The following is a 27277-nucleotide window of genomic DNA, read 5'->3' on the forward strand; positions in this document are numbered from 1 at the left end:
GGTGTTTCTGACAATGCAAACTTCTTTTGTTTTAGTGGCCCATGTTATAACCTACTAGGTTGTGAATGGTTTGATATCAATGGAACAGTTGATCCCATTATTCTCTATCAGTTTGATTTTCCCACTAAGTTGTGAAGCTGGGGCTCCATGGAAATACCTACCCTCTCTCTCCATCGCTCTGCATCTCTCCCCTGCCCCTGATCTAATCTCCTTTCCCCCTCTTCCTCTACAGGGTTCCCTGAGGAAGGAGTTTCCCCAGAACATCGGGGGCAGTGACGTGTGCTTCTTCTGCCGGAAGCGTGTGTACGTGATGGAGCGGCTGAGTGCCGAGGGCAAGTTCTTCCACCGTAGCTGCTTCAAGTGTGACTACTGCGGAACGACGCTTAGATTGTCATCCTACGCCTTCGATGTGGAGGATGGTACGTGCTCCCTAGATCCGTCTTTAGACCACTCGCAATGATCATAATGTAGTGTGCTTTTCAGTCAATACAAGTGTAAGCTGGTCCCAGATCTGTTCGTTACATGTGAACAGATCTAGCTTGCATACGCTGTTGATACAGTGGGGAGAACAAGTTTTTGATACACTGCCGATTTTGCAGGTTTTCCTACTTACAAAGCATGTAGAGGTCTGTCATTTTTTATCATAGGTACACTTAAACTGTGAGAGATGGAATCTAAAACAAAGATCCAGAAAATCACATTGTATGATTTTTTAAAGTAATTCATTTGCATTTTATAGCATGACATAATTATTTGGTCACCTACCAACCAGTAAGAATTCCGGCTCTCATTGTTCACTGCATGTGAACAAGAACACCCCACTGAATGACAGTCACTTTGTTTTGTCTTGACAAAATTCAAACAGGGCACAGACATTACTGACACACAATCAGATATATCACATGTATTTAGAAATCCCTTTTTACATCAGCAGATGATACAAAGTGCTGTACAGAAACCCAGCCTTAAACCCCAAACAGCGATCTATTCATATGTAGAAGCACTGTGGCTAGGAAAAACTCCCTAGAAGGCCAGGAACCTAGGAAGAACCCTGGAGAGGAACCAGGCTCTGAAGGGTTGCCAGTCCTCTGTTTGCTGTGCCGGGTGGAGATTATAAGAGTACATGACCATTAAGGCCAGATTGTTCTTCAAGATGTTCAAACATTTATAGATGACCAGCAGGGATCATTTGAGAATTTTATGACACTGTAGAAAGTGCTGACTGAAATGTTGGCCTACTGATAGGTAGACATACATGTACTGTTAGCATGGTCAATTATACCAAGCCTTGTCCTTGTGGTTACAGTAGGTGTTATCAGATTGTCCTGCATTATCCTCATAGAGCCTGCTCCAGTCTTGTGATGTCATTCCCTTTTCTCTATGGGTGTTAAGGTCTCTGTTGTGCTCATTGAACAAGTAGAAGATTGTTAGCAATGAGGGAGTGGCTGTTTCTCCCTGTTTAGTTTGTGATCCCAGTCATCCCACTGGTAGAGCAGACTCCAGAATGCCCACTGGGAACTTAGACACTATTTTGTCCTCCTTCCCTCCCTATCTATGAACAGCATAGTCTAATACACACAGATGCTTTCACCGTAATAAAGAATATGCAACAGCCAGATGAGGGGAATGCAGGCTGATCTGGAAAGGTGTTTTGTTTTGCGCTGATTTGATATTTCTCTGTTTTTGTCTCCTGCAGGGAAGTTTTACTGCAAGCCGCACTACTGTTACCGCTTGTCTGGTCAGGCTCAGAGGAAGAGGCCAGCACCGACCTCTGCTCTGCTCAATACAAAGGTACTACTGACCCATCCTCTCTCCCCCCCACACACACACACACACACACACACACACACACACACACACACACACACTCACACTGGATCTGTCATGTCGGACAATCAGGAAGTGTAGGGTGTGTATTGACCCCCTCCACCCCTGTCTTCAGGACAACCAGGCGTCCTTGCCCGTCATGGTCACCGTGGACTCCCCCGGGAGGGGGGAGATGGCATCCCTGTCTCCCGCTGAGCGCCAGACCTCAGGTACCCCCACTAGCCCACTTTCCTCATCTCTAGCTGTGGTACCACTGCCCCGCCTGGCCTCACTGGCCCGGGCTCGATGGTTGGGGGAGGGGCCCCTGCGCACCCTCCGCTGCACCCTGTCCTGGACCTACCACCAGGTGGAGCTAAACTCCCTCAACTCTCAGCTTCTGTATACCTACTGTATCTACCTCTTCTGCTGTTTCACCCTCAACACCTTGCTCAATCTCATAGCATGACCTGTAGCATGATGTACTACAGTACCCATAGAACATACTGTATCCGCCTCGCCTTATATCACCTCTGTGGCTTTACTTCACAACTAATGACTCTGAGTGAATGTTAGCTAGCGTCCTCTATTCCTCTTTCGTATAGCTTGCTGTCCTATTGATGTTATTTCTGTGATTCTGTGCTTGTGGTGTGTTGTTTTTTTCTTGAAGATGCAGCATTCCCTCCCCTTTTGGTCAATATAGTAGCCCCCTGCTGGCAGCTACATTTTAAACGAATGATGCATCTTCTTCGATCTCTCTCAGCTGGGAAATTAAAATAACAGTCAGGCAAAATGATGAGCCTTCGCTGTTCGCTTCTGTGTGTTTTTAAGACTTAATTATACTGTAATTACTTACCTTTTCTCACTGTAATTAGTCATTTAATGAATTAAGTAATTTAACAGTAACCTGTTGAATTGATTAATAGTTGTACATTAAATGTCATATTTATATTAATTTAATTATAATATTAAATATGTTTTATTACTCAACAAATGTGTTGAGTATGCTCTTTTGCCTGCCTGTGCTTTAATTGAAGGCCCAACTCTATTGTGATTGTAACCTGTAGTGCTCTCTGACTTCCTTAGTTTTACCTTGTCCTATTTGACCTTCTCAGTAGAGCATGCCTGTATCACTGCTTGTGATTGGTTCTTTGTAAGCTTTACCTTTTCACCCTCCTATCAGAGTAGCCTGAAGCTGACAGCTAGTGCTTGAAACAGGGCTTGTCATTGGTCCATTGTGAAAGCCACCCTGCCCCTCATCTCTAACTGTACCGTCAGTGGGTGTCCTGTCTGTTTCCTGCATCCCTCTTTGCATTCTAACACACACACTGCTTTTGCTAAATGCTGCATTTATCTTGCATATACTATATAGATTCTACAGATGAAACGTGTAGGTTGATGTATCTAATGTACGGCTAATTATCTAGTGTGAAGTTTGTAGCTTAGATTACTTTATTAAGAAATCTGTGGGCCTGCTAGGCTAGTATTAGATTTAAGGTAAGTATAAGGCATTCATACCACAACTACTAGAACATTTTTATACTTGGTAATAAGATAGAAGCAGGCCGCAAACATGATGTATACACTACAAGATTATGTGGACACCTGCTCGTCAAACATCTCACTCCAAAATCATGTACATTTAATACGGAGTTGGTCCTCACTTTACTGCTATAATAGTCTCCACTAGAGGTCGACCGATTATGATTTTTCCATGCCGATACCGATTTATTGGAGGACCAAAAAAAGCCGATACCGATTAATCGTCCGATTAAAAAAAAAAAAAAAAGTGTGTGTGTATGTATATGTGTGTGTGTATGTATATGTGTGTGTATATATATATATATATATATATACACATTATTGTAATAATGACAATTGCAACAATACTGAATGAACAATGAACACTTTTATTTTAACTTAATATAATACATATTATGGGCTTTTGGATGCGTGTTCTTAAGGTGATTCCACAGGTTGGTGGCATTTTTTGATTTAGCCGTTGCTGACCCCATGCTTACCTCTTTATCACAAATAAGACACCTTGCTTTCCCTGGTGCCAATTCCATGTAATAGTCCCACACTGGTGCTCTGCTTTTCTCTGCCATCTGTAAAACACACACACAGCTCTGAAGTGACAATGATACTGAAGAGTCTGCTTAGGAGACAAATACTCTCAACTGTTTGAATAAAAATTGAGTTTGAGTTACCTGTGATGAAATTGCTTCCATTCAGCCACAAGCATTAGCGAGGTCAGGCACTGATGTTGGGCGATTAGGCCTGGCTCGCAGTCAGCGTTCCAATCATCCTAAAGGTGTTCGATGGGTTTGAGGTCAGAGCTCTGTGAGGCCAGTCAAGTTCTTCCACACCGATCTCAACAAACCATTTCTGTATGGACCTTGCTTTGTGAACTGGGGCATTGTCATGCTGAAACTGGAAAGGGCCTTCCCCAAACTGTTGCCACAAAGTTGGAAGCACAGAATCGTCTAGAATGTCTTTGTATGCTGTTGCATTAAGATTTCCCTTCACTGGATCTAATGGGCCTAGCCCGAAGCATGAAAAACAGCCCCAGACCATTATTCATCCTCCACCAAACTTACAGTTGGCACTATGCATTCAAGCAGGTAGGGTTTGCCTGGCATCATCCAAACATAGTTTCCTTACGTCGGACTGCCAGATGGGGCTCCCGAGTGGTGCAGCGGTCTAAGACACTGCATCTCAGTGCTAGAGGCATCACTACAGACCCTGGTTCGATTCCAGGCTGTATCATAGCCGGCCGTGATTGGGAGTCCTATTGGGCAATGCACAATTGGCCCAGTGTTGTTAGGGTTTGGTCGGGGTAGGCCGTCATTGTAAATAAGAATTTGTTCTTAATGGACTTGCCTAGTTAAATAAAGGTTAAATAAATAAAACAATTATGGTTAAGCGTGATTCATCAGTCCAGAGAACACTTTTCCTCTGCTTCAGAGTCCAATTGCGGTGAGTTTTACACCACTCCAGCCAACGCTGTGATCTTGGGCTTGTGTGCGGCTGCTCGGCCATTGAAACCCATTTCATGAAGCTCCCAACGAACAGTTCTTGTGCTGACGATGCTTCCAGAGGCAGTTTGGAACATGGTAGTGTTGCAACCGAGCACAGACGATTTTTAGCATTCTGCAGTCCTGTTCTGTGAGCTTCTGTGGCCTACCACTTTGCTGCTCATCCGTTATTGCTCCCAGAAATTCCTATTTCACAATAACAGCACTTACAGTTGACTGGGGCAGCCCTAGTAGGGAAGAAATTTGACCAACTGACTTGTAGGAAAGGTGACACCCTATGACGGTGCCACATTGAAAGTCACTGAGCTCTTCAGTCACTGACAATGTTTGGCTATGGAGATTGCATGGCCATGCGCTCGATTTTATACACTTGTCAGCAACGGGTGTGGCTGAAATAGCCAAATAGCCAAAAATAACTTATTTAAAGGGTGTCCCCATCATTTTGTTTATATAGTTTCTATTATTGGCTAACATTGATCATTTCATAACACATGCTAACCTGTGGTAATCCCTATCATCTTTAAAACAGAGGTTAGTCGAATAGGATTCATTGGCTCATGAATCTATTGTCTCATGAGACTGTGATGCAGGCTCTATTGACTTCTAAATGTCCCTCTGATACTAGAGTTCTGCATTCTTCAGTTTCACTAATCTGACAAACTGTCACCACATGCACCATCGCATGAAAACAAATGAAATATCACACTCTGCCTCACCAAACCATGCTTTAGTGAGGGTTGCATGCGGCCATTGCTTACAACACATTTTCTGTTGGTAAGTTTCTCTCACCTTATTTTAAGCTAAATTTATCATTTTAAAGAACACATTTTTAAGTGTTGCCGTGCCGTATGCATGTGGATAATCTCATCTCAAATTTAGACTGATTCTACTAGACCAGGAATGGGCAACTTTGATGGGGGTTGGAGCCACAAAAAATCTGAACTCATCATGAGGGAATGCGACCCAGGTCTGCGTACCCACATCCATATCCATCCTGCAATTCTACACATTTTGTCATGGGGTGGAGAGAAATGTTAGCCGTTTTTAAGCTAATTTACTGCAATTCAATACATTTTGCCCTGACTAATGCTATATTAATATGATATCTGAGTGAAAGTGAAAACAAAGTCAATGTGGGCCCCCCAGTCGGTAAATTGACCATGTTTACTACAACAGGGTACTGATTTGGGACACTAGTTGCCCATCCCTGTATTAGACTGTCAGTTTTACGACTTGCTAGGAAGGATGGGAAAAAGGCAAAGTAGTACCAGCCTTATGTTATATAATATATATATTATAGTGTCTAAAATAAATCTATTATATTTGTGAGCTACTGTAGGAAAAACAATGAATGCAATAAATTATTAGAATGACTGTGTGGTTTTGTCTGTTTGTCCTAGAATCTAAAGAAATGTGTATACAAACATAACAATGGCTCAAACATGACACTCATCAGTTTATACAAAATGAGTGATACAAAATTAGTGCTCAACTATAGTCATGGAAGAAACATAGATGGAAATGTGATGATGGAAAGATGTGGTTGCTAGAATGTTATACAGTAGGTACAGTATACTGGTAAGGATAGCCCCAGTTTGAATGATTCCCAGCCTGCCCAGTGTCTACACCTTGCATGGCTCTTGCACTGCTGTATCCCTCCAGCTCCTCTCCTCAATCATGCTACCCATCTGTTTCTTAGAAAGCCTGTCTTGTTTTCTTTCCCCGACAACCGTCCGCCCTCGCCCTTCCACGATCCACCCCAGTCCCAGAGGTCAACGGGCTGCAGGAGCCCAGCCTGCCTAAGCGTCTGCGGGGCACGCCGGAGCGCATCGAGCTGGAGAACTACCGTCTCTCTCTACAGCGGGAGGAAGATCTGGAGGAGGTGCCCGAGGAGACGCTGGCTGAACACAACCTGAGCAGCGTGCTGGACAAGGACAAACACGCAGAGCTGGGCTCCAGGTAAGACAGAGGGACAGTCAGCTCTGCGAGGGCATGGCATGTGGGAGCAACTGTTGAATCTCACCAGTTTAGGCCTTTGTTTTATTTTATTTCACCTTTATTTAACCAGGTAGGCTAGTTGAGAACAAGTTCTCATTTACAACTGCGACCGGGCCAAGATAAAGCATAGCAGTGTGAACAGACAACAACACAGAGTTACACATGGAGTAAACAATAAACAAGTCAATAACACAGTAGAAAAAAGAAAAAAAGAGTCTATATCCATTGTGTGCAAAAGGCATGTGGAGGTAGGCGAATAATTACAATTTAGCAGATTAACACTGGAGTGATAAATTATCAGATGGTCATGTACAGGTAGAGATACTGGTGTGCAAAAGAGCTGAAAAATAAATAAATAAAAAACAGTATGGGGATGAGGTAGGTAAATTGGGTGGGCTATTTACCGATGGACTATGTACAGCTGCAGCGATCGGTTAGCTGCTCAGATAGCAGATGTTTGAAATTGGTGAGGGAGATAAAAGTCTCCAACTTCAGCGATTTTTGCAATTCGTTCCAGTCACAGGCAGCAGAGAACTGGAAGGAAAGGCGGCCAAATGGGGTGTTGGCTTTAGGGATGATCAGTGAGATACACCTGCTGGAGCGCGTGCTACGGGTAGGTGTTGCCATCGTGACCAGTGAACTGAGATAAGGCAGAGCTTTACCTAGCATGGACTTGTAGATGACCTGGAACCAGTGGGTCTGGCAAATATGTAGCAAGGACCAGAGCATACAGGTCGCAGTGGTGGGTGGTATAAGGTGCTTTAGTAACAAAACGGATGGCACTGTGATAAACTGCATCCAGTTTGCTGAGTAGAGTATTGGAAGCTATTTTGTAGATGACATCGCTGAAGTCGAGGATCGGTAGGATAGTCAGTTTTACTAGGGTAAAATTGGCGGCGTGAGTGAAGGAGGCTTGTTGCGGAATAGAAAACCGAATCTAGATTTGAGAGTTTACAGTCTAGAGAAAAGAGTCGGCCCGGGAATTGAACCTTGTGTCACCCCCATAGAGACTGCCAGAGGACCGGACAACATGCCCTCCGATTTGTATTGTAATGCACACAAACTGTGGCCGATGCTTAAATTATAATTTAATATTGCATGCTGGTATGTGATGGTTATGGTCAGTGCTTGTAAAGTATTGGATATGTACGGTGCCAGTAAGTGTTGGTGTGTGTATATATCCTCTCCTTCCCTGCCTGCTTTAACATCTGCCTCTCTTGCACTCCTACAGCAGCTCTGAGTCTGACATGGAGGAGGAGGACCAGGAGGATGAGGACCATGAGGAGGAGGAGCAGCAGGAGCCCCCCAGCCCCTCAGACCTGGGAGGGGTACCCTGGAAAGAGGCTGTGGAGATCCATGCTAAGCTGAAGACCGACAGCGACCCAGGGGCCGAGGGAGAGGACGGGGCTCAAATTGTTAGAGACCTAAAGGTGGAGGAGGAGGAAGATGATGAAGAGGAGGACGATGAGGAGGAATCGAGTGATGGTAAAATAGTTTTTTTTTTAAACTACGTGACAATTTAAAGTTTACAAAGTGTGTCTACTGTATGTCGTTATCTACAGGTTCAGTTTTCAGATGTCCTGTTTGGCGTGCTGATATTCTGTCATGAAATTTAAAAAATATATAAATAAATGATGATATGTGCGATTTGGAATGTAGCAGACCTGTCTAGTCACTCAGTCAGTGGGTTCTACAGTAAACTGGTGTCAGTGTTTTCCCTATGATGTCTTCCTCATTTGTATGTGAACATTCTGTCTTCATCTTAACTCTGACTATTGGTCCTCTTATCTCACTAAATCTGTTTTTTAAAGAAAAGTATTCCTCTTTCACCTGTCACTGTGAAGTCGTTCTTTTCCTCATCTTCTCTGTGTCTCCTCCCCCCTCTCTCTGTCTCTCTGTCTCTCTGTCTGCCCGTCTGTCTGTTGTGGGGCATGTCTCCCCCTACTGGCAGAGGGGGAGTACTGCCCGTGGGAGAGGGAGCTCCAGTCAGGCGTATGGCTGGAGAACCTCAAAGATGAAGAGGATACAGGTACATTTAAAGGTAGCACCACTGCCTGCTGATGGGGTTTGCACATTTAACGACGAGTGAAGGGACATTCTCATTCATTAACTCTTGTGTTGGGTTTGTTTCTTTTTACCAGGCTTTCTCCTGCAGTGTTGGGTTGGCATGGTTATGTTTGAATTGTGGAATTTTGACTGAGAAGGATGGTTATTTTTTATTCTCTGTTTTACATTCTCATGCTGAAATATCAATACCCGTTTTATTCTACCCCTTAACGTTCTTCCTATTAACTTGTTTTCTTGCAACTTTGTTTTTGTAATAATCCACTTCTACTAAGAACATGTACAGTGTCCCTTTTTTAGTCAGTCAACAGTTTTACCATGGTAGAGACTTTGTCTTTCTGATTTATAATATTTTACTGTAAAGCTGCTACTGTTGTTCCAGGACACTATTGCATGCAGCCTCCATCTCCTTCCTGTGGTATATCATATTTCAACCGTACTGTCTCCTACTGTTCTAAAATCACCTCTATACCTTCCTTCTCTTATCCCTCTCTTTTCCCGTTCTGTCCTGTCTGTTTCCCTTGGTGTTCCTACTCCCATTGCTCAACGACTCTCTTACACTTCATGCAATATGGAACTCAAATCCACACACGCCAACCATATATGGTCCACCCCCTACACCTCCATACAGACAGATACTTGCAGATCCAGCAAGTGCTGCAGCCTGTGGATCCTACAGTCATTAAGAATATCAGAGGAGTCTCCGTGCTGTCGGAGGGGCCTCCTGCCTCAGTCTCCCAGCCTTCCTCCACAGGTAACCCAGCCCAGAGGAGCTAATCCCTGGGTACACTTCCCATGCCAGCCCCTTTGCTCCCTGACTGTGGGTCTCCCGGTTGGGGACCAGTGTCTCTCATCAGACTGGCTACTGCTGTGTGTGTCTGGGCCAGGAGGACCAACCCTTCCACACTAACCAACCTCTTGTCTATAATCATCTGTGGTTTTGATTGTCCTGCTTTCTTTTGTTGAGCATTTATGTTGTGTCTCAGTGTTGACGTTAAGGAGTCTGGGGTTGTGACCGATGGACAGAGAGACACAGGTTTCACTTGGTCAGATCAAAGGTCACCAATCACACCCCGGGTTCCTTTATTTATCCCTTTTGTTTATTCTGTCTGTTTATTTGGTTTGGCTTTGTTCTGTTATTTATTTCCCATGTGTCTGTTCTGTTAATATCCTGTCCCAACCATGTTTGTTTTAAATGTAGCCCCCGCCAACACATCCACCCGTCATGAGGCTGTGCGAGTCTGGTTGGAGTCGGTGTCTGGAGGTAGTGCAGAGCGATATATGTGATCATTATATATGATGATCCCTATACCTTGGCTTTACAGCTCTATTCTACTCTACCTTCCTTATAGCATGGCAGCACACACAGACACACACTCACAAGCATGCATGCTGGAACTATACAACGCAAGAGACCAACACTTTACCAGTTTTCTCACCATCCAACCTCACCTCCCTGTACATCAGATCACACTATAAAGTATCGGAGTAGAAGGAGATAAGTTATGGGGGGGGGGGGGGGGGGGCTATACACCACACTCACCAGGGCTGTTGCAAGCCTATGGTGGTCTGCCTGGCGTGCATGATGTCACTAGATGGGTAATGACTTGTGTGGGTGGAGTTGTCATTTCTCTGGAATCCTTGTTTTCCTCTGATATTAACAGTGGCATGTTTCTGAGGTGGGTTGACTCCTTTTTCAAGCTTTTGGGGTGCTTTCGTTCTTGACAAACACACCAAAAAACCTACAAACTTGTAACATACTGTATAGTATATGGATCTCACAAGGACCATTTGGACAGGAGGGATACTTTTGCTTTTCCACTTCAACATGGATGCCGTTAACACCTTGTGGATTTGCAATTTCTTGATGCAAGCATCCTCTGTTTGCATTTTCAGTAATGGATCAGTGCATGTCTGTCTCTAACCACCAATCATGTCATGGTAATATATGCTCTTCTTTTTCTTTGTTTATCTGCAAAGCCTGTTGTGTGCAAATATATGTAAATGTTATGACCTGTCTATGAACATCTTACCACACATGTATTTTTATAATTGTCCCAGAAATGGACTTCTCCTAGGCCTAGTCAAATGCTTTTCTCATTCCTGTCTCCATGCTTCATATTCGCCCAAAGGTATTTTTCTTAAGTGTTTGTTTAACCTTTCGTTTCTTGCCTGCCCTGAGGTCAGAAAATCAGAGGGTTCAGATTAGACAGCTTTGAGGGAGTCTTAGACAGCTCTCTCTGGTTGAACCTAGGGCTGGTACGGTGACCGTATTACTGCCACACCGGCGGTCACGAGTCTTGATGGCAGTCAAATTCCATGTGACCGTACTCATGGTAATTAGGCTTCTCCAAGCTCTGATGCTGCTGATGGTAATTAATAACCTACCAAACTTGTTAACTGCCTGGTACCCCCGCACTATTATGTCCCTCTAATCAATCTGACATCAATGCAAATGTATCGAAAATCTAATCAAACACTTCACTTCAACGCTCATGTTGCACAACATTTCTAACAGCTATGCAATTGCGTGAGAAAACAGAGTGATGGCCTCTATTAAAAAGAGGAGTATCCCATCCGCTTTCTATTGGCTAGGCCTACTACATTTATTTCTCAACTTTCCTAATGTTAAGAAAATATTAAGTACATTGCTTATCTTTACAACAGGAGTATAGCCTACCAGGCTGGCATGAAAATGAACCACAGGAAAAGCATCCTCCATTCGCCATTTAAGTGGACAGATGACATGTATTTTTTTCCCGCTGCCCCTGTTTCGAGACAGGTGCATGATAATTGTCCAGATTTCACACATATATGATTTACTATATGTAAAGACAAGATTAAATCAAGAATGGTCTTGATGGGTGACAATATTAGACTATCACTTGTGAATGATGCCCAGCTTAAGACAAACAGCGCATGCTGCATGTAGCCTAGCCCATAGGCTTGTGTTTTTTGTTAAGGTTTGTATCACAACTAAAGTGGTCAAATAACCTCTTAAAATCAAGCACATTAATCTGCTTTACAAGCGGTGTAGAGTCTATTTTCACCTTTTTATAATAAAAGCATCACGTGCATAATCATATTTGTGGTCACTTTTGAGAATGGTGTTTTCCTGCTAATGGAACATTTGATTATAGCCTACTGCCGTATGCACATTGCTGCGCTTATAATGTGACAGCCTAATAGTTTATCAACATTTTATGTTAACTTCTTGATGCACCCATCCCGTTACCGGGATCATTTTCGTCAACATCCGCTGAATTGCAGAGCGCCAAATTCAAATTAAATTACTAAAAATATTTACATTTCATGAAATCACAAGTGCAATATAGCTAAACACAGCTTAGCTTGTTGTTAATCCACCTGGCATGTCAGATTTCTAAAAAGCTTTTCGGCGAAAGCCGAATAAAATAATAATAAATCAAATGAATCGCTTACCTTTGATCTTCAGATGTTTGCACTCACGAGACTCCCAGTTACACAATAAATGTTCCTTTTGTTCCATAAAGATTATTTTTATAACCAAATGGAGGTATTTTGGATGGCACGTTATGTTCAGAAATCCACGGGCTCGAGCGGTCACGACCAGGCAGACTGAAGTTCTAAATACTATCCGTAAAGTTCGTAGAAACATGTCAAGTGTTTTTTTATAATCAATCCTCAGGTTGTTTTTACAAAATATAATCGATAATATTTTAACCGGGACTGTAGCTTCTTCAATAGGAGAGAGAGAGAAAATGTCTGCTCCAAGCTGTTGCACATGCAAGACGCTGCTGGCACCCAGCCATACACTGACGCGATGTGATCTTTCTCACTCATTTTTCAAAATAAAAGCCTGAAACTGTCTAAAGACTGTTCACACCATGGGGAAGCCATAGGAAATGAATCTGTTTGATATCCCTTTAAATGGAGCGAAGGCAGGCAATGGAATAGAGAGCTTTCAGGAAAAACAGCACTTCCAGGTTGGATTTTCCTCAGGTTTTCGCCTGCAATATCAGTTCTGTTATACTCACCGATAATATTTTGACAGTTTTAGAAACTTTAGAGTGTTTTCTATCCTAATCCGTCAATTATATGCATTTTCTAGATTCTGGGCCTGAGAAATAGGCAGTTTCATTTGGGTACGTTTTTCATCCAAACATCAAAATCCTGCCCCCTACACTCAACAGGTTAAACGTTCTCATCTGTTGCGTCAAGCTCATTGTGTGAAACAGGTTTTTTGATGCTAGTGGTTGTATTAATTTGTATTAATCTGACTGTTTGGAATATTTATTTCTTGCACAGAATAGAATAGTTCAACCTTTCTACTATAGATTGACATAGGCTAGTGCTTTTGCTGTTCGTTAGGCCTACTCATCTTGTTGGCTGACGAAAAGTAAATGTGGACTGTACTTCCAATATCTTCAAAATGCGCCTTGGAATTGGATAAGGACCCACAAGGTTACGTCCCCGAAGTGTCCGTTTTCACTTATAGCCTGTGAGAAAGACTCGATCACGTGACTGAAAGCCATGTGAGTGACAGGTGCTTCGGCACGCAGCGGGAGGAAGTGGCACAACGGCAACTGGCCTCTAAAGGCATGGATTTTTTGGGGGGGGGGATTTTCTTTTTTGCAGCTGGGAAATTCGAGGGATTATCAAGTGCTTGTCAAATTTGTGAATGAGAGACTAAAGTGTGTACAGCCTGTGCAAAAAAACTATGCTGAGCTCATGGCTTTCATGCAACTTTTTTCAAATCATCATTAGTCGCATCATGCAGCCTAGAATGTATTAAAAGTCAAATCATACAGCCCAAAATTTGTATCACAACTAAAGTTACATAAATAACTCTAAATTAAGCATATAGGAGTACCTGTTTCTTTGTTAACCGCTCAACACAGAACAGCCCCATGTGCATCCTCAAAACGTTTGGAGAAAATATCCTTTCTATTTTTTTCAGCTACAGTATGTTCAATTGTATTCTTAATATTATAAAATAATGCCATGGAATTCTAACCAAATCTTGTCTGCTAAATTAACTAGTGTAGCCCACACCCATATGGCATAGCCAGATCAGGACCTAACTAACATACAGTGGGGCAAAAAAGTATTTAGTCAGCCACCAATTGTGCAAGTTCTCCCACTTAAAAAGATGAGAGGCATGTAATTTTCATCATAGGTACACTTCAATTATGACAGACAAAATGAGAAAAAAAATCCAGAAAATCACATTGTAGGATTTTTAATAAATGTATTTGCAAATTATGGTGGAAAATAAGTATTTGGTCACCTACAAACAAGCAAGATTTCTGGCTCTCACAGACCTGTACTTCAAGCCTCAAACTTCTTCTTTGAGGCTCTTCTGTCTACCACTCGTTACCTGTATTAATGGCACCTGTTTGAACTTGTTATCAGTACAAAAGACACCTGTCCACAACCTCAAACAGTCACACTCCAAACTCCACTATGGCCAAGACCAAAGAGCTGTCAAAGGAAACCAGAAACACAATTGTAGACCTGCACCAGGCTGGGAAGACTGAATCTGCAATAGGTAAGCAGCTTGGTTTGAAGAAATCAACTGTGGGAGCAATTATTAGGAAATGGAAGACATACAAGACCACTGATATCGATCTGGGGCTCCACGCAAGATCTCACCCCGTGGTGTCAAAATGATCACAAGAACGGTTAGCAAAAATCCCAGAACCACACGGGGGGACCTAGTGAATGACCTACAGAGAGCTGGGACCAAAGTAACAAAGCCTACCATCAGTAACACACTACGCTAGGGACTCAAATCCTGCAGTGCCAGACGTGTCCCCCTACTTAAGCCAGTACATGTCCAGGCCCGTCTGAAGTTTGCTAGAGAGCATTTGGATGATCCAGAAGAAGATTGGGAGAATGTCATATGGTCAGATGAAACCAAAATATAACTTTTTGGTAAAAACTCAACTCGTCGTGTTTGGAGGACAAAGAATGGTGAGTTGCATCCAAAGAACACCATATCTACTGTGAAGCATGGGGGTGGAAATATCATGCTTTGGGGCTGTTTTTCTGCAAAGGGACCAGGACGACTGATCCGTGTAAAGGAAAGAATGAATGGGGCCATATATCGGGAGATTTTGAGTGAAAATCTCCATCAGCAAGGGCATTGAAGATGAAACGTGGCTGGGTCTTTCAGCATGACAATGATCCCAAACACACCGCCCGGGCAACGAAGGAGTGGCTTCATAAGAAGCATTTCAAGGTCCTGGAGTGGCCTAGCCATTATCTATATCTCAACCCCATAGAAAATCTTTGGAGGGAGTTGAAAGTCCGTGTTGCCCAGCAATAGCCCCAAAACATCACTGCTCTAGAGGAGATCTGCATGGAGGAATGGGCCAAAATACCAGCAACAGTGTGTGAAAACCTTGTGAAGACTTTACAGAAAACGTTTGATCTCTGTCATTGCCAACAAAGGGTATATAACAAAGTATTGAGAGATTTTGTTATTGACCAAATACTTATTTTCCACCATAATTTGCAAATAAATTCATAAAAAATCCTACAATGTGATTTTCGGGATTTTTTTTCTCATTTTGTCTGTCCTAGTTGAAGTGTACCTATGATGAAAATTACAGGCCTCTCATCTTTTTAAGTGGGAGAACTTTCACAATTGGTGGCTGACTAAATACTTTTTGCCCCACTGTAAGTACAATGCAGAGTATGCTATTCTGTTCTTCTGAAATAGACTACATTTTCTTCATATCATGTTTCTTTAGACCTCTCAAAAAAATAATGGATTTATTGTGATAGTGTAGGCTATATTACATGGATTTATTAGACATTTATTGAAATGTAGATATTCCAAAGTTCTGCATCAGTGGCTTGTAGGCTATGCTAAATGTGTTTATGTTAATTAACGGTCGATTACAAAATGTAATGACCACCACAGCCCTAGTTGAACCAGACTAAAAGCTCAGTTGGTACCCTGTTTAACTGTTTCGTCGTTCTTCTGTGCCCTCAGAGACCTGTGAGGATGAGGACCCGGAAGTAGAAGTTGGCAGCCATGATTTTGAGCCGGGCACCGAGATGGATCAGGGTATGAAACCAACTTTTTCAACAAATCTACTGTTTAGTTTTCTAATTATTAATTTAATACTAGAGTGAGGTTTCACAGAATGTGTATTAACAAATGTAATTTATGAGCTATGATGACAGCAAGGGTTAGACTGGTGAGGTACATTATTGGGTTCAAAGATGCACTTGTTAGTACATTGATAGGGCAGAGACATGAGCATCTCATCATTATACATATCTCTGGTATAAGTGAGTTCACCAGGAAGTTACATCACACTTACCTCTCACCTCTCACTACAGATAAAACAATTAGCCAGATATTTCACCGGATGTATACATTTGAAGCATCTGGTTGGCACTTCCACTCACAACCAAATATGGTGAATTACACTACCATTCAAAAGTTTGGGGTCACTTAGAAATGTCCTTGTTTTTTAAAGAAAAGCAAACGTTTTGTCCATTTAACATCAAATTGATCAGAAATACAGTGTAGACATTGTTAATGTTGTAAATGACTATTCTAGCTGGAAACAGCAGATTTTCTTAATGGAATATCTACATAGGCGTACAGAGGCGCATTATCAGTAACCATCACTCCTGTGTTCCAATGGCACGTTGTTAGCTTATCCAAGTTTGTAATTTTAAAAGGCTAATTGATCATTAGAAAACCCTTTTGCAATTATGTTAGCACAGCTGAAAACTGTTGTGCTGATTAAATTAGCGATAAAACTGGCCTTGTTTAGATTAGTTGAGAATCTGGAGCATCAGCATTTGTTGGTTTGGTTACAGGCTAAAAATGGCCAGAAACAAAGACCTTTCTCCTGAAACTCGTCAGTCTATTCTGGTTCTGAGAAATGAAGGCTATTCAATGCGAGAAATTGCCAAGAAGCTGAAGATCTCATACAATGCTGTGTACTACTCCCTTCACAGAACAGCGCAAACTGGCCCTAACCAGAATAGAAAGAGGAGTTGGAGGCCCCGGTGCACAACTGAGCAAGAGGAAAAGTACATTAGTGTCTAGTTTAAGAAACAGACGCCTCATAAGTCTTCAACTGGCAGCTTCATTAAATAGTACCAGCAAAACACCAGTCTCAACGTCCAGTGAAGAGGCGACTCCGGGATGCTGGCCTTCTAGGCAGAGTTCCTCTGTCCAGTGTCTGTGTTCTTTTGCCCATCTTAATCTTTTATTTTATTTGGCCAGTCTGAGATATGGCTTTTTCTTTGCAACTCTGCCTCGAAGGCCTGCATGCCGGAGTCGGCCTCTTCACTGTTGACGTTGAGACTGGTGCGGGTACTATTTAATGAAGCTGCCACTGTATTTCTGATCAATTTGATGTTATTTTAATGGACAAAAAAAAAAGCTGTTTCCTCAAAAACAAGGACATTTGGACGTGACCCCAAACATTTGAACAGTAGTGTACATTATCGAGTTCTAAGATATACTTATTGTCTATATTATTACAGAAGACATTCCCTCCGACGCAGAGGCTGAGGCTCTTCTACACCAGTCAGAGATCAGTGAAGCGTTTCCTGAAGAGGACAAGAAGTCGGAAAGTCAGGGGCTCGCATTCAGCATTGAACAATCTAGTGTCAGTCCAGTGAAGTTAGTTGGGGAAGTTGTGCTCTTGCCAGTCAAACCACCAACTCCACAGCCTGATTCACAGGTAAGAAATGTTGGTAACACTTTACATTAAGTTGCCCTTATTACTCACAATGTAGGAGTTACATAGGCTTTACTATATAATTACATGGTTATTGTGTTGTTGCAAAATCAGTTATTACACAATTGGAACATGGAATGAGTAATTACACATTCACTTGCTGAAGGTTATTCCACATGTGTAACTTTTCTTGTTCCGCTATGTAACTGTTTTGTGATTACATGTTTGAAAGTCACCTGTGAATTACAATGTTAACAACTCAAACCAAAATCTGACCTTGTTACATGTTACTACAAGGTCCCACTACCATTGAATCCACATGTAATTCCAGAGTTTATAAATCGTCTTAGACCTGTTAACAACAATTATAACAAGGAACACCCTGTCATTAACTACCAGTAATTTTCAATGTGTTTATTTTTATGTTATGACCTGGCTCAAAGGTTATACCAAATCAAGTGTAATGTTAGAACAATATAGTTACAATATAGTTACATAGGATCTACTTAATTGTCATGTATCTACCCAGGCGCAAGCAACTTAATGTAACGTGAAACCCATAGTATAATTACTATGTAGTTACAATGTAACAACCTTTGTAGTTGCGATGTAACAACCTTTGCGGACACTAGTCTAAACAGGAGAAATTAGGAGACAGGACAACTTCAGGTATAAACCTTTTAGTTACATTGTACCTACAATCTTTAATAACCTACCATGTAATTACAATATTGTTACAAGGGATATGCACCGAGTGTACGACACATTAAGAACACCTGCTCTTTCCATGACAGACTGACCAGGTGAATCCAGGTGAAAGCTATTATCCCTTAATTATGTCACTTGTTAAATCCATTTCAATTAGTGTAGATCAGGTATTCCCAAACTGGGGTACGCGCAATACCGTCGGTGTACGCCAAATAAAAATATGATTGGCATAATAAAAAATAAAAAAATACTTTCCCCCAAAAAATCCTCATGTTTTCCAACAGTCATCTATATTTTCCAACGGGGCTATACATTTGGGTGAGGTTTTTTTCTCGACTGAGTAGCCTCGTTTCACTGCCAAAAATAAAATTAAACCATCAAGTGTTCAGCAAAATAACAACACAATGTCAAATACAGGTAGACTAGTCAAATAATTAACATCCAATCACATTAACCGTTACTCTCTCGCGGGAATTCCACTGTAGCTGCTGCTCATTCCGTTTGCTCTAAAATTGATAAATGGTTAAAAAAGTAAGGCCCGGGTCCATAGACACATACCAGCTCTACTGGTTGTACTGCTACTACCAGCAGTACTACACCTGCACCTGTTGAAGGCACAAGTTGTTCTGCTTCCACGAGCACATCCAATGCTAGCATCAGTAATCCTACCTTTGTTGTTAGCCCAGCTAGCATGGACACTGACAGTTGTGAATCTGATGCAGTCGAAGAGATACTGCCCCCTTACCTGGAAAGCACAGAACGAACAACAGACGGGGACGCTGGACCATCGAAGAGGTGAAAATATGATGATAACTACATTGATTTGGGGTTCACTTAAACTCAGCAAAAAAAGAAATGTCCCTTTTTCAGGACCCTGTCTTATAAAGATAATTCGTAAAAATCAAAATAACTTTACAGATCTTGATTGCTAAGGGTTTAAACACTGCTTCCCATGCTTGTTCAATGAACCATAAACAATTAATGAACATACACCTGTGGAACTGTCGTTAAGACACTAACAGATTACAGACGGTAGGCAATTAAGATCACAGTTATGAAAACTTAGGACACTAAAGAGGCCTTTCTACTGACTCTGAAAAACACCAAAAGAAAGATGCCCAGGGTCACTGCTCATCTGCGTGAACGTACCTTAGGCATGCTGCAAGGAGGCATGAGGACTGCAGGGCAATAAATTGCAATGTCCGTACTGCGAGACGTCTAAGACAGCGCTACAGGGAGACAGGATGGACAGCTGATCGTACTCGCAGTGGCAGACCACGTGTAACAACACTGGCACAGAATCGGTACATCCGAACATCACACCTGCGGGACAGGTACAGGATGGCAACAACAACTGCCCGAGTTACACCAGGAACAAACAATCACTCCATCAGTGCTCAGACTGTACGCAATAGGCTGAGAGAGGCTGGACTGAGGGCTTGTAGGCCTGTTGTAAAGAAGGGTCTTCACCAGACATCACCGGCAACAACGTTGCCTATGGGCACAAACCCACCGTCACTGGACCAGACACGACTGGCAAAAAGTGCTCTTCACTGACAAGTTGCAGTTTTCTCACACCAGAGGTGATGGTCGGATCCACGTTTATCGATCCACGTCGAAGGAATGAACGTTACGCTAGAAGTGTATTATATGGTGAGCTACCGAGTGGCTAGGACAGGCAAGCCCCATACAATTGTGGAGGACTTGGCTGGGACAATGCTGGGGGAAAAGGCCCAAAAAAACTATACATACAATGCCTCCATCAAACAACACTGTTTCACAACGCATCAGTGACATGGCTTTGCGTACAAGCCAGTGAATTCAATGCGTTACAGCTGCATGAGTCAGCAGATGTGGCGGGCCTGGCACATCTCCTGGTATACAGTTGAAGTCGGAAGTTTACATACACTTAGGTTGGAGTGGTTGAAACTCGTTTTTCAACCACTCCAAAAATGTCTTGTTAATAACAAACTATAGTTTTGGCAAGTCGGTTAGGACATCTACTTTGTGCATGACACAAGTGATTTTTCCAACAATTGTTTACAGACAGATTATTTCACTTATAATTCACTGTATGACAATTCCAATGGGTCGGAAGTTTACATACACTAAGTTGTCTGTGCCTTTAAACAGCTTGGAAAATTCCAGAAAATGATGAAGCTTCTGATAGGCTAATTGACCAAATTTGAATCAATTGGAGGTGTACCTGTGGATGTATTTCAAGGCCTACCTTCAAACTCTGTGCCTCTTGGCTTGACATCATGGGAAAATCAGAATAAATCAGCCAAGACCTCAGAAAACAAATTCTGGTTTACAAGTCTGGTTCATCCTTGGGAGCAATTTCCAAATGCATGAAGATGAAAATGCATGAAGACATCAAAAGACCGTGTGAAGATGCTGGAGGTAACGGGTACAAAAGTATCTATATCCACAGTAAAACAAGTCCTATTTCGACATAACCTGAAAGGCCCCTCTGCAAGGAAGAAGCCACTGCTCCAAAACCGCCATAAAAAAAGCCAGACTACAGTTTGCAACTGCACATGGGGGCAAAGATTGTACTTTTTGGAGAAATGTCCCCTGGTCCGTGGAAACAAAAATAGAACTGTTTGACCATAATGACCATCGTTATGTTTGCAGGAAAAAGGAGGAAGCTTGCAAGCCAAAGAACACCATCCGAACCATGAAGCACGGGGGTGGCAGCATCATGTTGTGGGGCTGCTTTGCTGCAGGAGGGACTGGTGCATTTCACAAAATAGATGGCAACATGAGGATGGAAAATTATGTGGATATATTGAAGCAACATCTTAAGACATCAGTTAGTTAAAGCTTGGTTGCAAATGGGTCTTCCAAATGGACAATGACCCCAAGCATACTTCCAAAGTTGTGGCAAAATGGCTTAAGAACAACAAAGTCAAGGTATTGGAGTGGCCATCACAAAGCCCACACCTCAATACCATAGAAGATTTGTGGGCAGAACTGAAAAAGTGTGTGCGAGCAAGGAGGCCTACAAACCTGACTCAGTTACAGCAGCTCTGTCAGGAGGAATGGGTCAAAATTCACCCAACTTGTTGTGGGAAGCTTGTGGAAGGCTACCAAAAATGTTTGACCTTAGTTAAACAATTTAAAGGCAATGCTACCAAATACTAATTGAGTGTAAACTTCTGACCCACTTGGAATGTGATGAAAGAATTAAAAGCTGAAATAAATCATTCTCTCTACTATTATTTTGACATTTCATTTCATTAAGATAAAGTGGTGATCCTGACTGACCTAAAACAGGGAATCTTTACTAGGATTAAATGTCAGGAATTGTGAAAAACATACACCTTAGCCAAATACATTTAAAATTCCAACTTCAGCTGTATGTCTGTTACGTTTATCGGGGGTCAATTAAGAAAGACATCGTCTTCTGCAAACCACTGGAAACCAGGATATTTTGAAAGTATTGGTCAGCTTTGTTACATCAAATGGCCTTTGGTGGTCAAGATGTGTTGGTATCTGTACTATCTGTACTCATGGCGCAAAAGCCTTGACCGGGAGACATGGAGTGGTAACATGCGTGCAAGCAGTTGCTCCTGACGCCACTTGGGTACACTGCAGCATCCACCAAGAGGCTTTTGCTGCCAAGGGAATGCTTGAAAGATGTTTTGGACACTACAGTGAAAATGGGTAACTTTGTTAAAGCAAGGCCCCTGAATTCTCGTGTATTTTCTGCACTATGCAATGATATGGGCACCGACCATGTAACACTTTTACAACATACAGATGTGCGCTGGTTATCAAGGGGCGAAGTATTTACACTTTTTTTTTAAATTGAGAGACAAGCTTAAAGTTTTCTTTACTGACCATAATTTTCACTTGTCTGACCGCTTGCATGATGATGAGTTTCTCACACGACTGGCCTATCTGGGTGATGTTTTTTCTCACCTGAATGATCTGAATCTAGAATTACAGGGACTCTCTGCAACTATATTCAATGTGTGGGACAAAATTGAGGCTATGATTAACAAGTTGGAGCAATTCTCTGTCTGAATTAACAAGGACAACACACAGGTCTTTCCATAATTTGTATGATTTTTTGTGTGCAAAAGAACTCAAGCTTACTGACAATGTGATATAGCAAAGCACCTGGGAGAGTTGGGTGCGCAATTACGCAGGTGCTTTCCCAACATGGATGACACAAACAATTGGATTCGTTATCCCTTTCATACTCTGCCTTCAGTCCACTTACTGATATTTGAACAAGAGAGCCTCATCAAAATTGCAGCAAGCGGTTCTATGAACATTTTTATTTAATCAGAAGCCACTGCAGATTTCTGGATTGGGCTGCGCTCAGAGTATCCTGACTTGGCAAATCGCGCTGTTACTGATGCCCTTTGCAACCACGTACCTATGTGAGAGTGGATTCTCGGCCGTCACTAAAATGAAAAATAAATACAGGCACAGACTGTGTGTGGAAAATAATTTAAGACTGAGAGACTCTCCAGTACAACCCAGCATTGCAGAGTTATGTGCATCCTTTCAAGAACACCCTTCTCATTAACGTGATGAGTTTTTCACAATTTTCGATGACTAAATAAAGTTGTATCTGTAAAATGGCTAAATAAAGAGCAAAATGATTGATTATTATTATATTACTTGCAAGATGGATTTTTGCAGACATTCTACAAATCTTGTCATCGATGGGGCGGCAGGTAGCCTGGTGGTTAGAGAGTTAGACTAGTAACTGAAAGGTTGCAAGATCGAATCCCGAGCTGACAAGGTAAAAATCTGGCGTTCTGCCCCTGAACAAGGCAGTTAACTCACTGTTCCTACGCTGTCATTGAAAATAAGAATTTGTTCTTAACTGACTTGCCTAGTTAAATAAAGGTTAAAAAAAACATTTGATCTCCATACAGTTTTCTGTTTTCAAACTATAATCTGTAACAAACTGAGTGTGCTACGTTTTGCAGACTTTACCCTTTGCCAGAGTTTAAGAAATGTGTTGTTTAGAAGGAGTGCAAGGGCTAATTGAGTTATTGCACACGTTAACTCTGTGAAGTGAACGTTCCCTAACGGAAATATGCAAATAAATGCTAGAACATGCCAATAGGATCTCACTAGCTTGTGCTTGGTTCTGCCCACCTCCTTGCGTGTTCTGCCCACTATGATTAATTTGCTCTCATTGGAAACAACAGGCTCTGGTCTATCTTGGGTTAGTTATTACAACTCTTAGCTCACACTCTCCTCTGTAGCCAAAATGGAAGGCACCTGCTATTTCTTTGTAATGTGCAAACGTGCATGTAAGTCTCTAAAAAATAGTGAAATAACATTAACTAAATGTTTTAATAGGTTTTATTACAATTTTGTAACGTTTATTGACCGAGTTGGAAAATGTGTTGACATTGTGCCAGTACTTAGTTAGCTAGCTAAATTAGTGAGTGAAGGGGTTAAGCTAGCCAGCTAGCTACATTAGTGAGTGAAGGGGAAAAGCTAGCCAGCTAGCTACATTAGTGAGTGAAGGGGAAAAGCTAGCTACATTAGTGAGTGAAGGGGTTAAGCTAGCCAGCTAGCTACATTAGTGAGTGAAGGGGAAAAGCTAGCTACATTAGTGAGTGAAGGGGAAAAGCTAGCCAGCTAGCTACATTAGTGAGTGAAGGGGAAAAGCTAGCCAGCTAGCTTGACCACCACCTGCAGTAGCTAAAATAGTTATTGCTTTGAGTCTGAAATGGGGAATTGAATTTGAATGGTTTGAATATGGTTTGTCATCCATTAAAGAAAAGTCAAACTGTCTCCTTATTTGTCCTGGTTAGCCTATTGTAACTACAAAGTAATACAAAATGTAACTTTACATTGTTGCTTGCTCTTGGGTAAATACATTGTAAATACATGTATATCCCTTGTAACAACATTGTAATTACTGAGTTGGTTGTTAAATATTGTTACTTTGTACTTACAATGTAACAATCTTAACTAAAAGAGTTATACCTAATGTTGTCCTTTCTCCTAATTTTTCCTCATTAGCCTATTGTCTGCAAAGGTTGTTACATTGTAACTTCATAGTAATTATAAAGATTATACCCTACTGGGTTTCACATTACATTAAGTTGCTTGCTCCTGGGTGATAATTACAAGTTTATCCTATGTAACTATATTGTTCTAACGTTACACTTGATTTGGTATAGCCTTTGAGCCAGGTCATAACATAAGAATTAACTAATTGAAAATGACTGGTAGTTAATGGCAGGGTGTTCCTTGTTACAATTGTTGTTAGCAGGTCTGAGCATATTTATCAACTCTGGTATTGCCATGTAATTGCATAGTAAAGCCTATAACTCCTATGTTAACACAGTTATTACTGTGTTAGTTACGTAATAATAGGGGCTTAATGTAAAGGGTTACCGAAATGTTTCCCCCTCATGGCATTCTATGAGTTTCTCAGAGTTTAAATGGTCCTCTTCCTCTGCTTGTCTTCCAGATGTCTCACCCCTCTCCCTGCCTGGTCAAATCCCCTGGCATGCACTTTTTCCCAGAACCTTTTCCACTGGAGGACTTCACAACACCACAGAGGACATCTCAGACTCCCAATGCCAAGAGCCCTCCATACCCTGCCCCCACTATGTCCCCCATCCGCTCCCCTGTTTGTTCCCCCGTCCATTCCCCTATCTGCTCCCAGCCTGTCCCACTGCTCGAAACCGTTACCACCAAATCCCCTGTTAACTCTCCGTCATGCTCCTGTCCCCCGACAGGGAACCCGCTGTCTCCCATCTGTGCCCAGCCACTGCCTTGCCAAGAGCCTTCCTCATCCCTCACCTCCGACTCCCCCGTCAGAACTCAGCCTGTCCCTGCAGTCACCTCCACGCCGCTGGTCAAACCAGCCTCATCTGACAGGGCTATCCCCGAGCCACAAAAATCCCTAGACTCATCAGACCTGGAAACCCCTGTCAAGAAGACGGACATCATCGAGGAGTTCTGGCTGAAGAGTGCAGAGATCAGAAAGAGTCTGGGTCTCACCCCAATGGAACGTAGCAGCAGCAAATCCCCAGAGAAGAGTCCTGTTACTGTGGGTAGGGTTCCCACCCCGGACTCCTCTTCGCCTAAGTCCTACACCCCAGAGGACTTGTCGGAGCAGCTTTCCCCCTTCACCGGCCGCTCGGTAATCCGCAGGCTGAACATTACAGTGGAGGGCCAGGTCATCTCCCCTGTGGAGCCCAAGAGCAAAGCCACGGATCAAAGGGACCTAAGCAGCAGCTCTGGCCTGGGCCTCAATGGTAGCACGACCACCAGCCAGACCAGCCAGGCAGCCAGCGACAGTTACAACACCTCCGACTCCACCATGCTCACCCCGCCCTCCAGCCCCCCGCCGCCCCCACCCAACGAGGAGCCAGCCACCCTAAGGCAGCAGGAGAAGCATCATGTCTCCTGGAACAATGGGATCGATGGCCCCACTACACCTGAGCCAGCCAAGGCAGCACCCACCAAGATCAAGAGCCCTGTGCCTGTACCGAGGACCCAACTCAGCCCTGTGTCTGTGCCCAAGCCTGCCCCCAGGGCTACACTGGTCACGTCACCAATCACAGCTCCGGTCAATGCTCCTGTGGTGACCATGAGACGGGAGAAGAGCATCAAACCACGTCGGGAGGAGGTGAGGAAGTCATTTGTGGAATGCGTGGCAGAGATCCCGTTTGCAGACGATGTGGAGGACACGTATGACGAGCGGACGCCAGACACAACCATGGACAGGTTCTACACCCCACCCACAAGCAGGCCCAACAGGGAGAGGGAGAAACCTCCTCTTCACTTGGCCCTGGCTATGGAGAATGGAACAGCCAATTTCCCCGGGAACCAGCAGGCCTCAAAAAACCATAAGGCCCAGCAGTTCTCCCCTGAGGCCAAGGAAATAGCTGAAGAGCGGATGAGAGCCAGAGAGAAGTCAATCAAGAGCCAAGCTCTAAAAGATGCTATGGCCAAGCAGCTCAGCAAGATGAAAGAGACGGACATGGCCAAGGGCTCTGCCACCACTGCTAAAGTGGTGTGGAACGTGGCCTCATCAGAGACATCCGGAAAAAGTACTAAGAAGCTGTCCGGCTCGCCAAAGACATCTGCGGTGATTGCTCTGGAGTCAAAGAAGGCGGAGACATTGCCAGAGCTTTTCTTCAGCATTCAGGTTAACAAGAGTCTGGACGGCTCGACTGTCTCCTCTGACGGCTCCGCCTCGGGAGGCAAGAGCAAGAAGCGCAGCTCCCTTTTCTCGCCACGCAAGAACAAGAAGGAGAAGAAAGCCAAGAACGAGAGCCGGCTCTCCTACAAGCACGGTGCAGACGAGACGCCGTCGCCTCCCAAACACAAGTCCCTGTGGAAGGCAGTGTTCTCGGGGTACAAGAAAGACAAGAAGAAGAATAAGGATGACAAGTCGTGTCCCAGCACGCCGTCCAGCTCTACCACCAATGACTCAGGGAAGAAGAGATCATCTCCTCTCGGGAGGTCATCAGGTGAGACAGACAGAGAAACAAGGGAGTTCATGGAGCCTGTAGTTTACAATGGACCATACTGCACTGACTTGCTTAGAGCTTGATCAAGGCATTTGGTCTAGATATCAAATGTTATTTATCACATGCATCAAATGTTATTTATCACATGCGCCAAATACAACAAGTGTAGACTTACGAGCCCTTTCCCAACAATGCAGTTAAAAAGTAAGACAATTAACAAATAGTTATAAAGATAGCATCAATAAAATAACACAAAATAACAATAACGAGGCTATATACAAGGAGTACCGCTACCGAGTCAGTGTACTGGGGTACGATGTATTCGGGGTGGTTGATTGAGGTAATATGTACATGTAGGTTTGGTTAGGGGATTGATTGATTGAAGTACTATGTACATGTAGGTAGGGGGTGAAAAGCAGAAAGTCTGGGTAGCCGTTTAACTGTTCAGCAGTCTTATGGCTTTGAGGTAAAAGCCTTTTGGTCAGTCTTTGGTTTTATC

At 42.9% G+C, this 27277-nt stretch overlaps 1 protein-coding gene across 7 annotated transcripts in view; it reads left to right on the forward strand.

Moving 5' to 3' along the window:
• Nucleotides 1–27277, forward strand: part of LOC109867196 (protein-methionine sulfoxide oxidase mical3a) — a 104888-nt gene that overhangs the window by 58542 nt on the left and 19069 nt on the right. For 3 of the 7 annotated variants that reach the window (XM_031801305.1, XM_031801307.1, XM_031801308.1), the window contains 8 exons: nt 233–419; nt 1697–1791; nt 1943–2036; nt 6605–6800; nt 8071–8324; nt 15886–15960; nt 17403–17602; nt 24765–26778. In XM_031801305.1, coding sequence (XP_031657165.1) covers nt 233–419; nt 1697–1791; nt 1943–2036; nt 6605–6800; nt 8071–8324; nt 15886–15960; nt 17403–17602; nt 24765–26778 — 3115 coding nt within the window. Of the gene's footprint in view, nt 1–232; nt 420–1696; nt 1792–1942; nt 2037–6604; nt 6801–8070; nt 8325–8790; nt 8881–9534; nt 9658–10104; nt 10168–10799; nt 10845–15885; nt 15961–17402; nt 17603–24764; nt 26779–27277 lie in introns of all 7 variants that reach the window. The other 4 variants (XM_031801302.1, XM_031801303.1, XM_031801304.1 and 1 more) reach the window with 4 other exon arrangements.

This window comes from Oncorhynchus kisutch, linkage group LG22 (assembly GCF_002021735.2).
Source record: "Oncorhynchus kisutch isolate 150728-3 linkage group LG22, Okis_V2, whole genome shotgun sequence".
Lineage (NCBI taxonomy): Eukaryota > Metazoa > Chordata > Actinopteri > Salmoniformes > Salmonidae > Oncorhynchus > Oncorhynchus kisutch.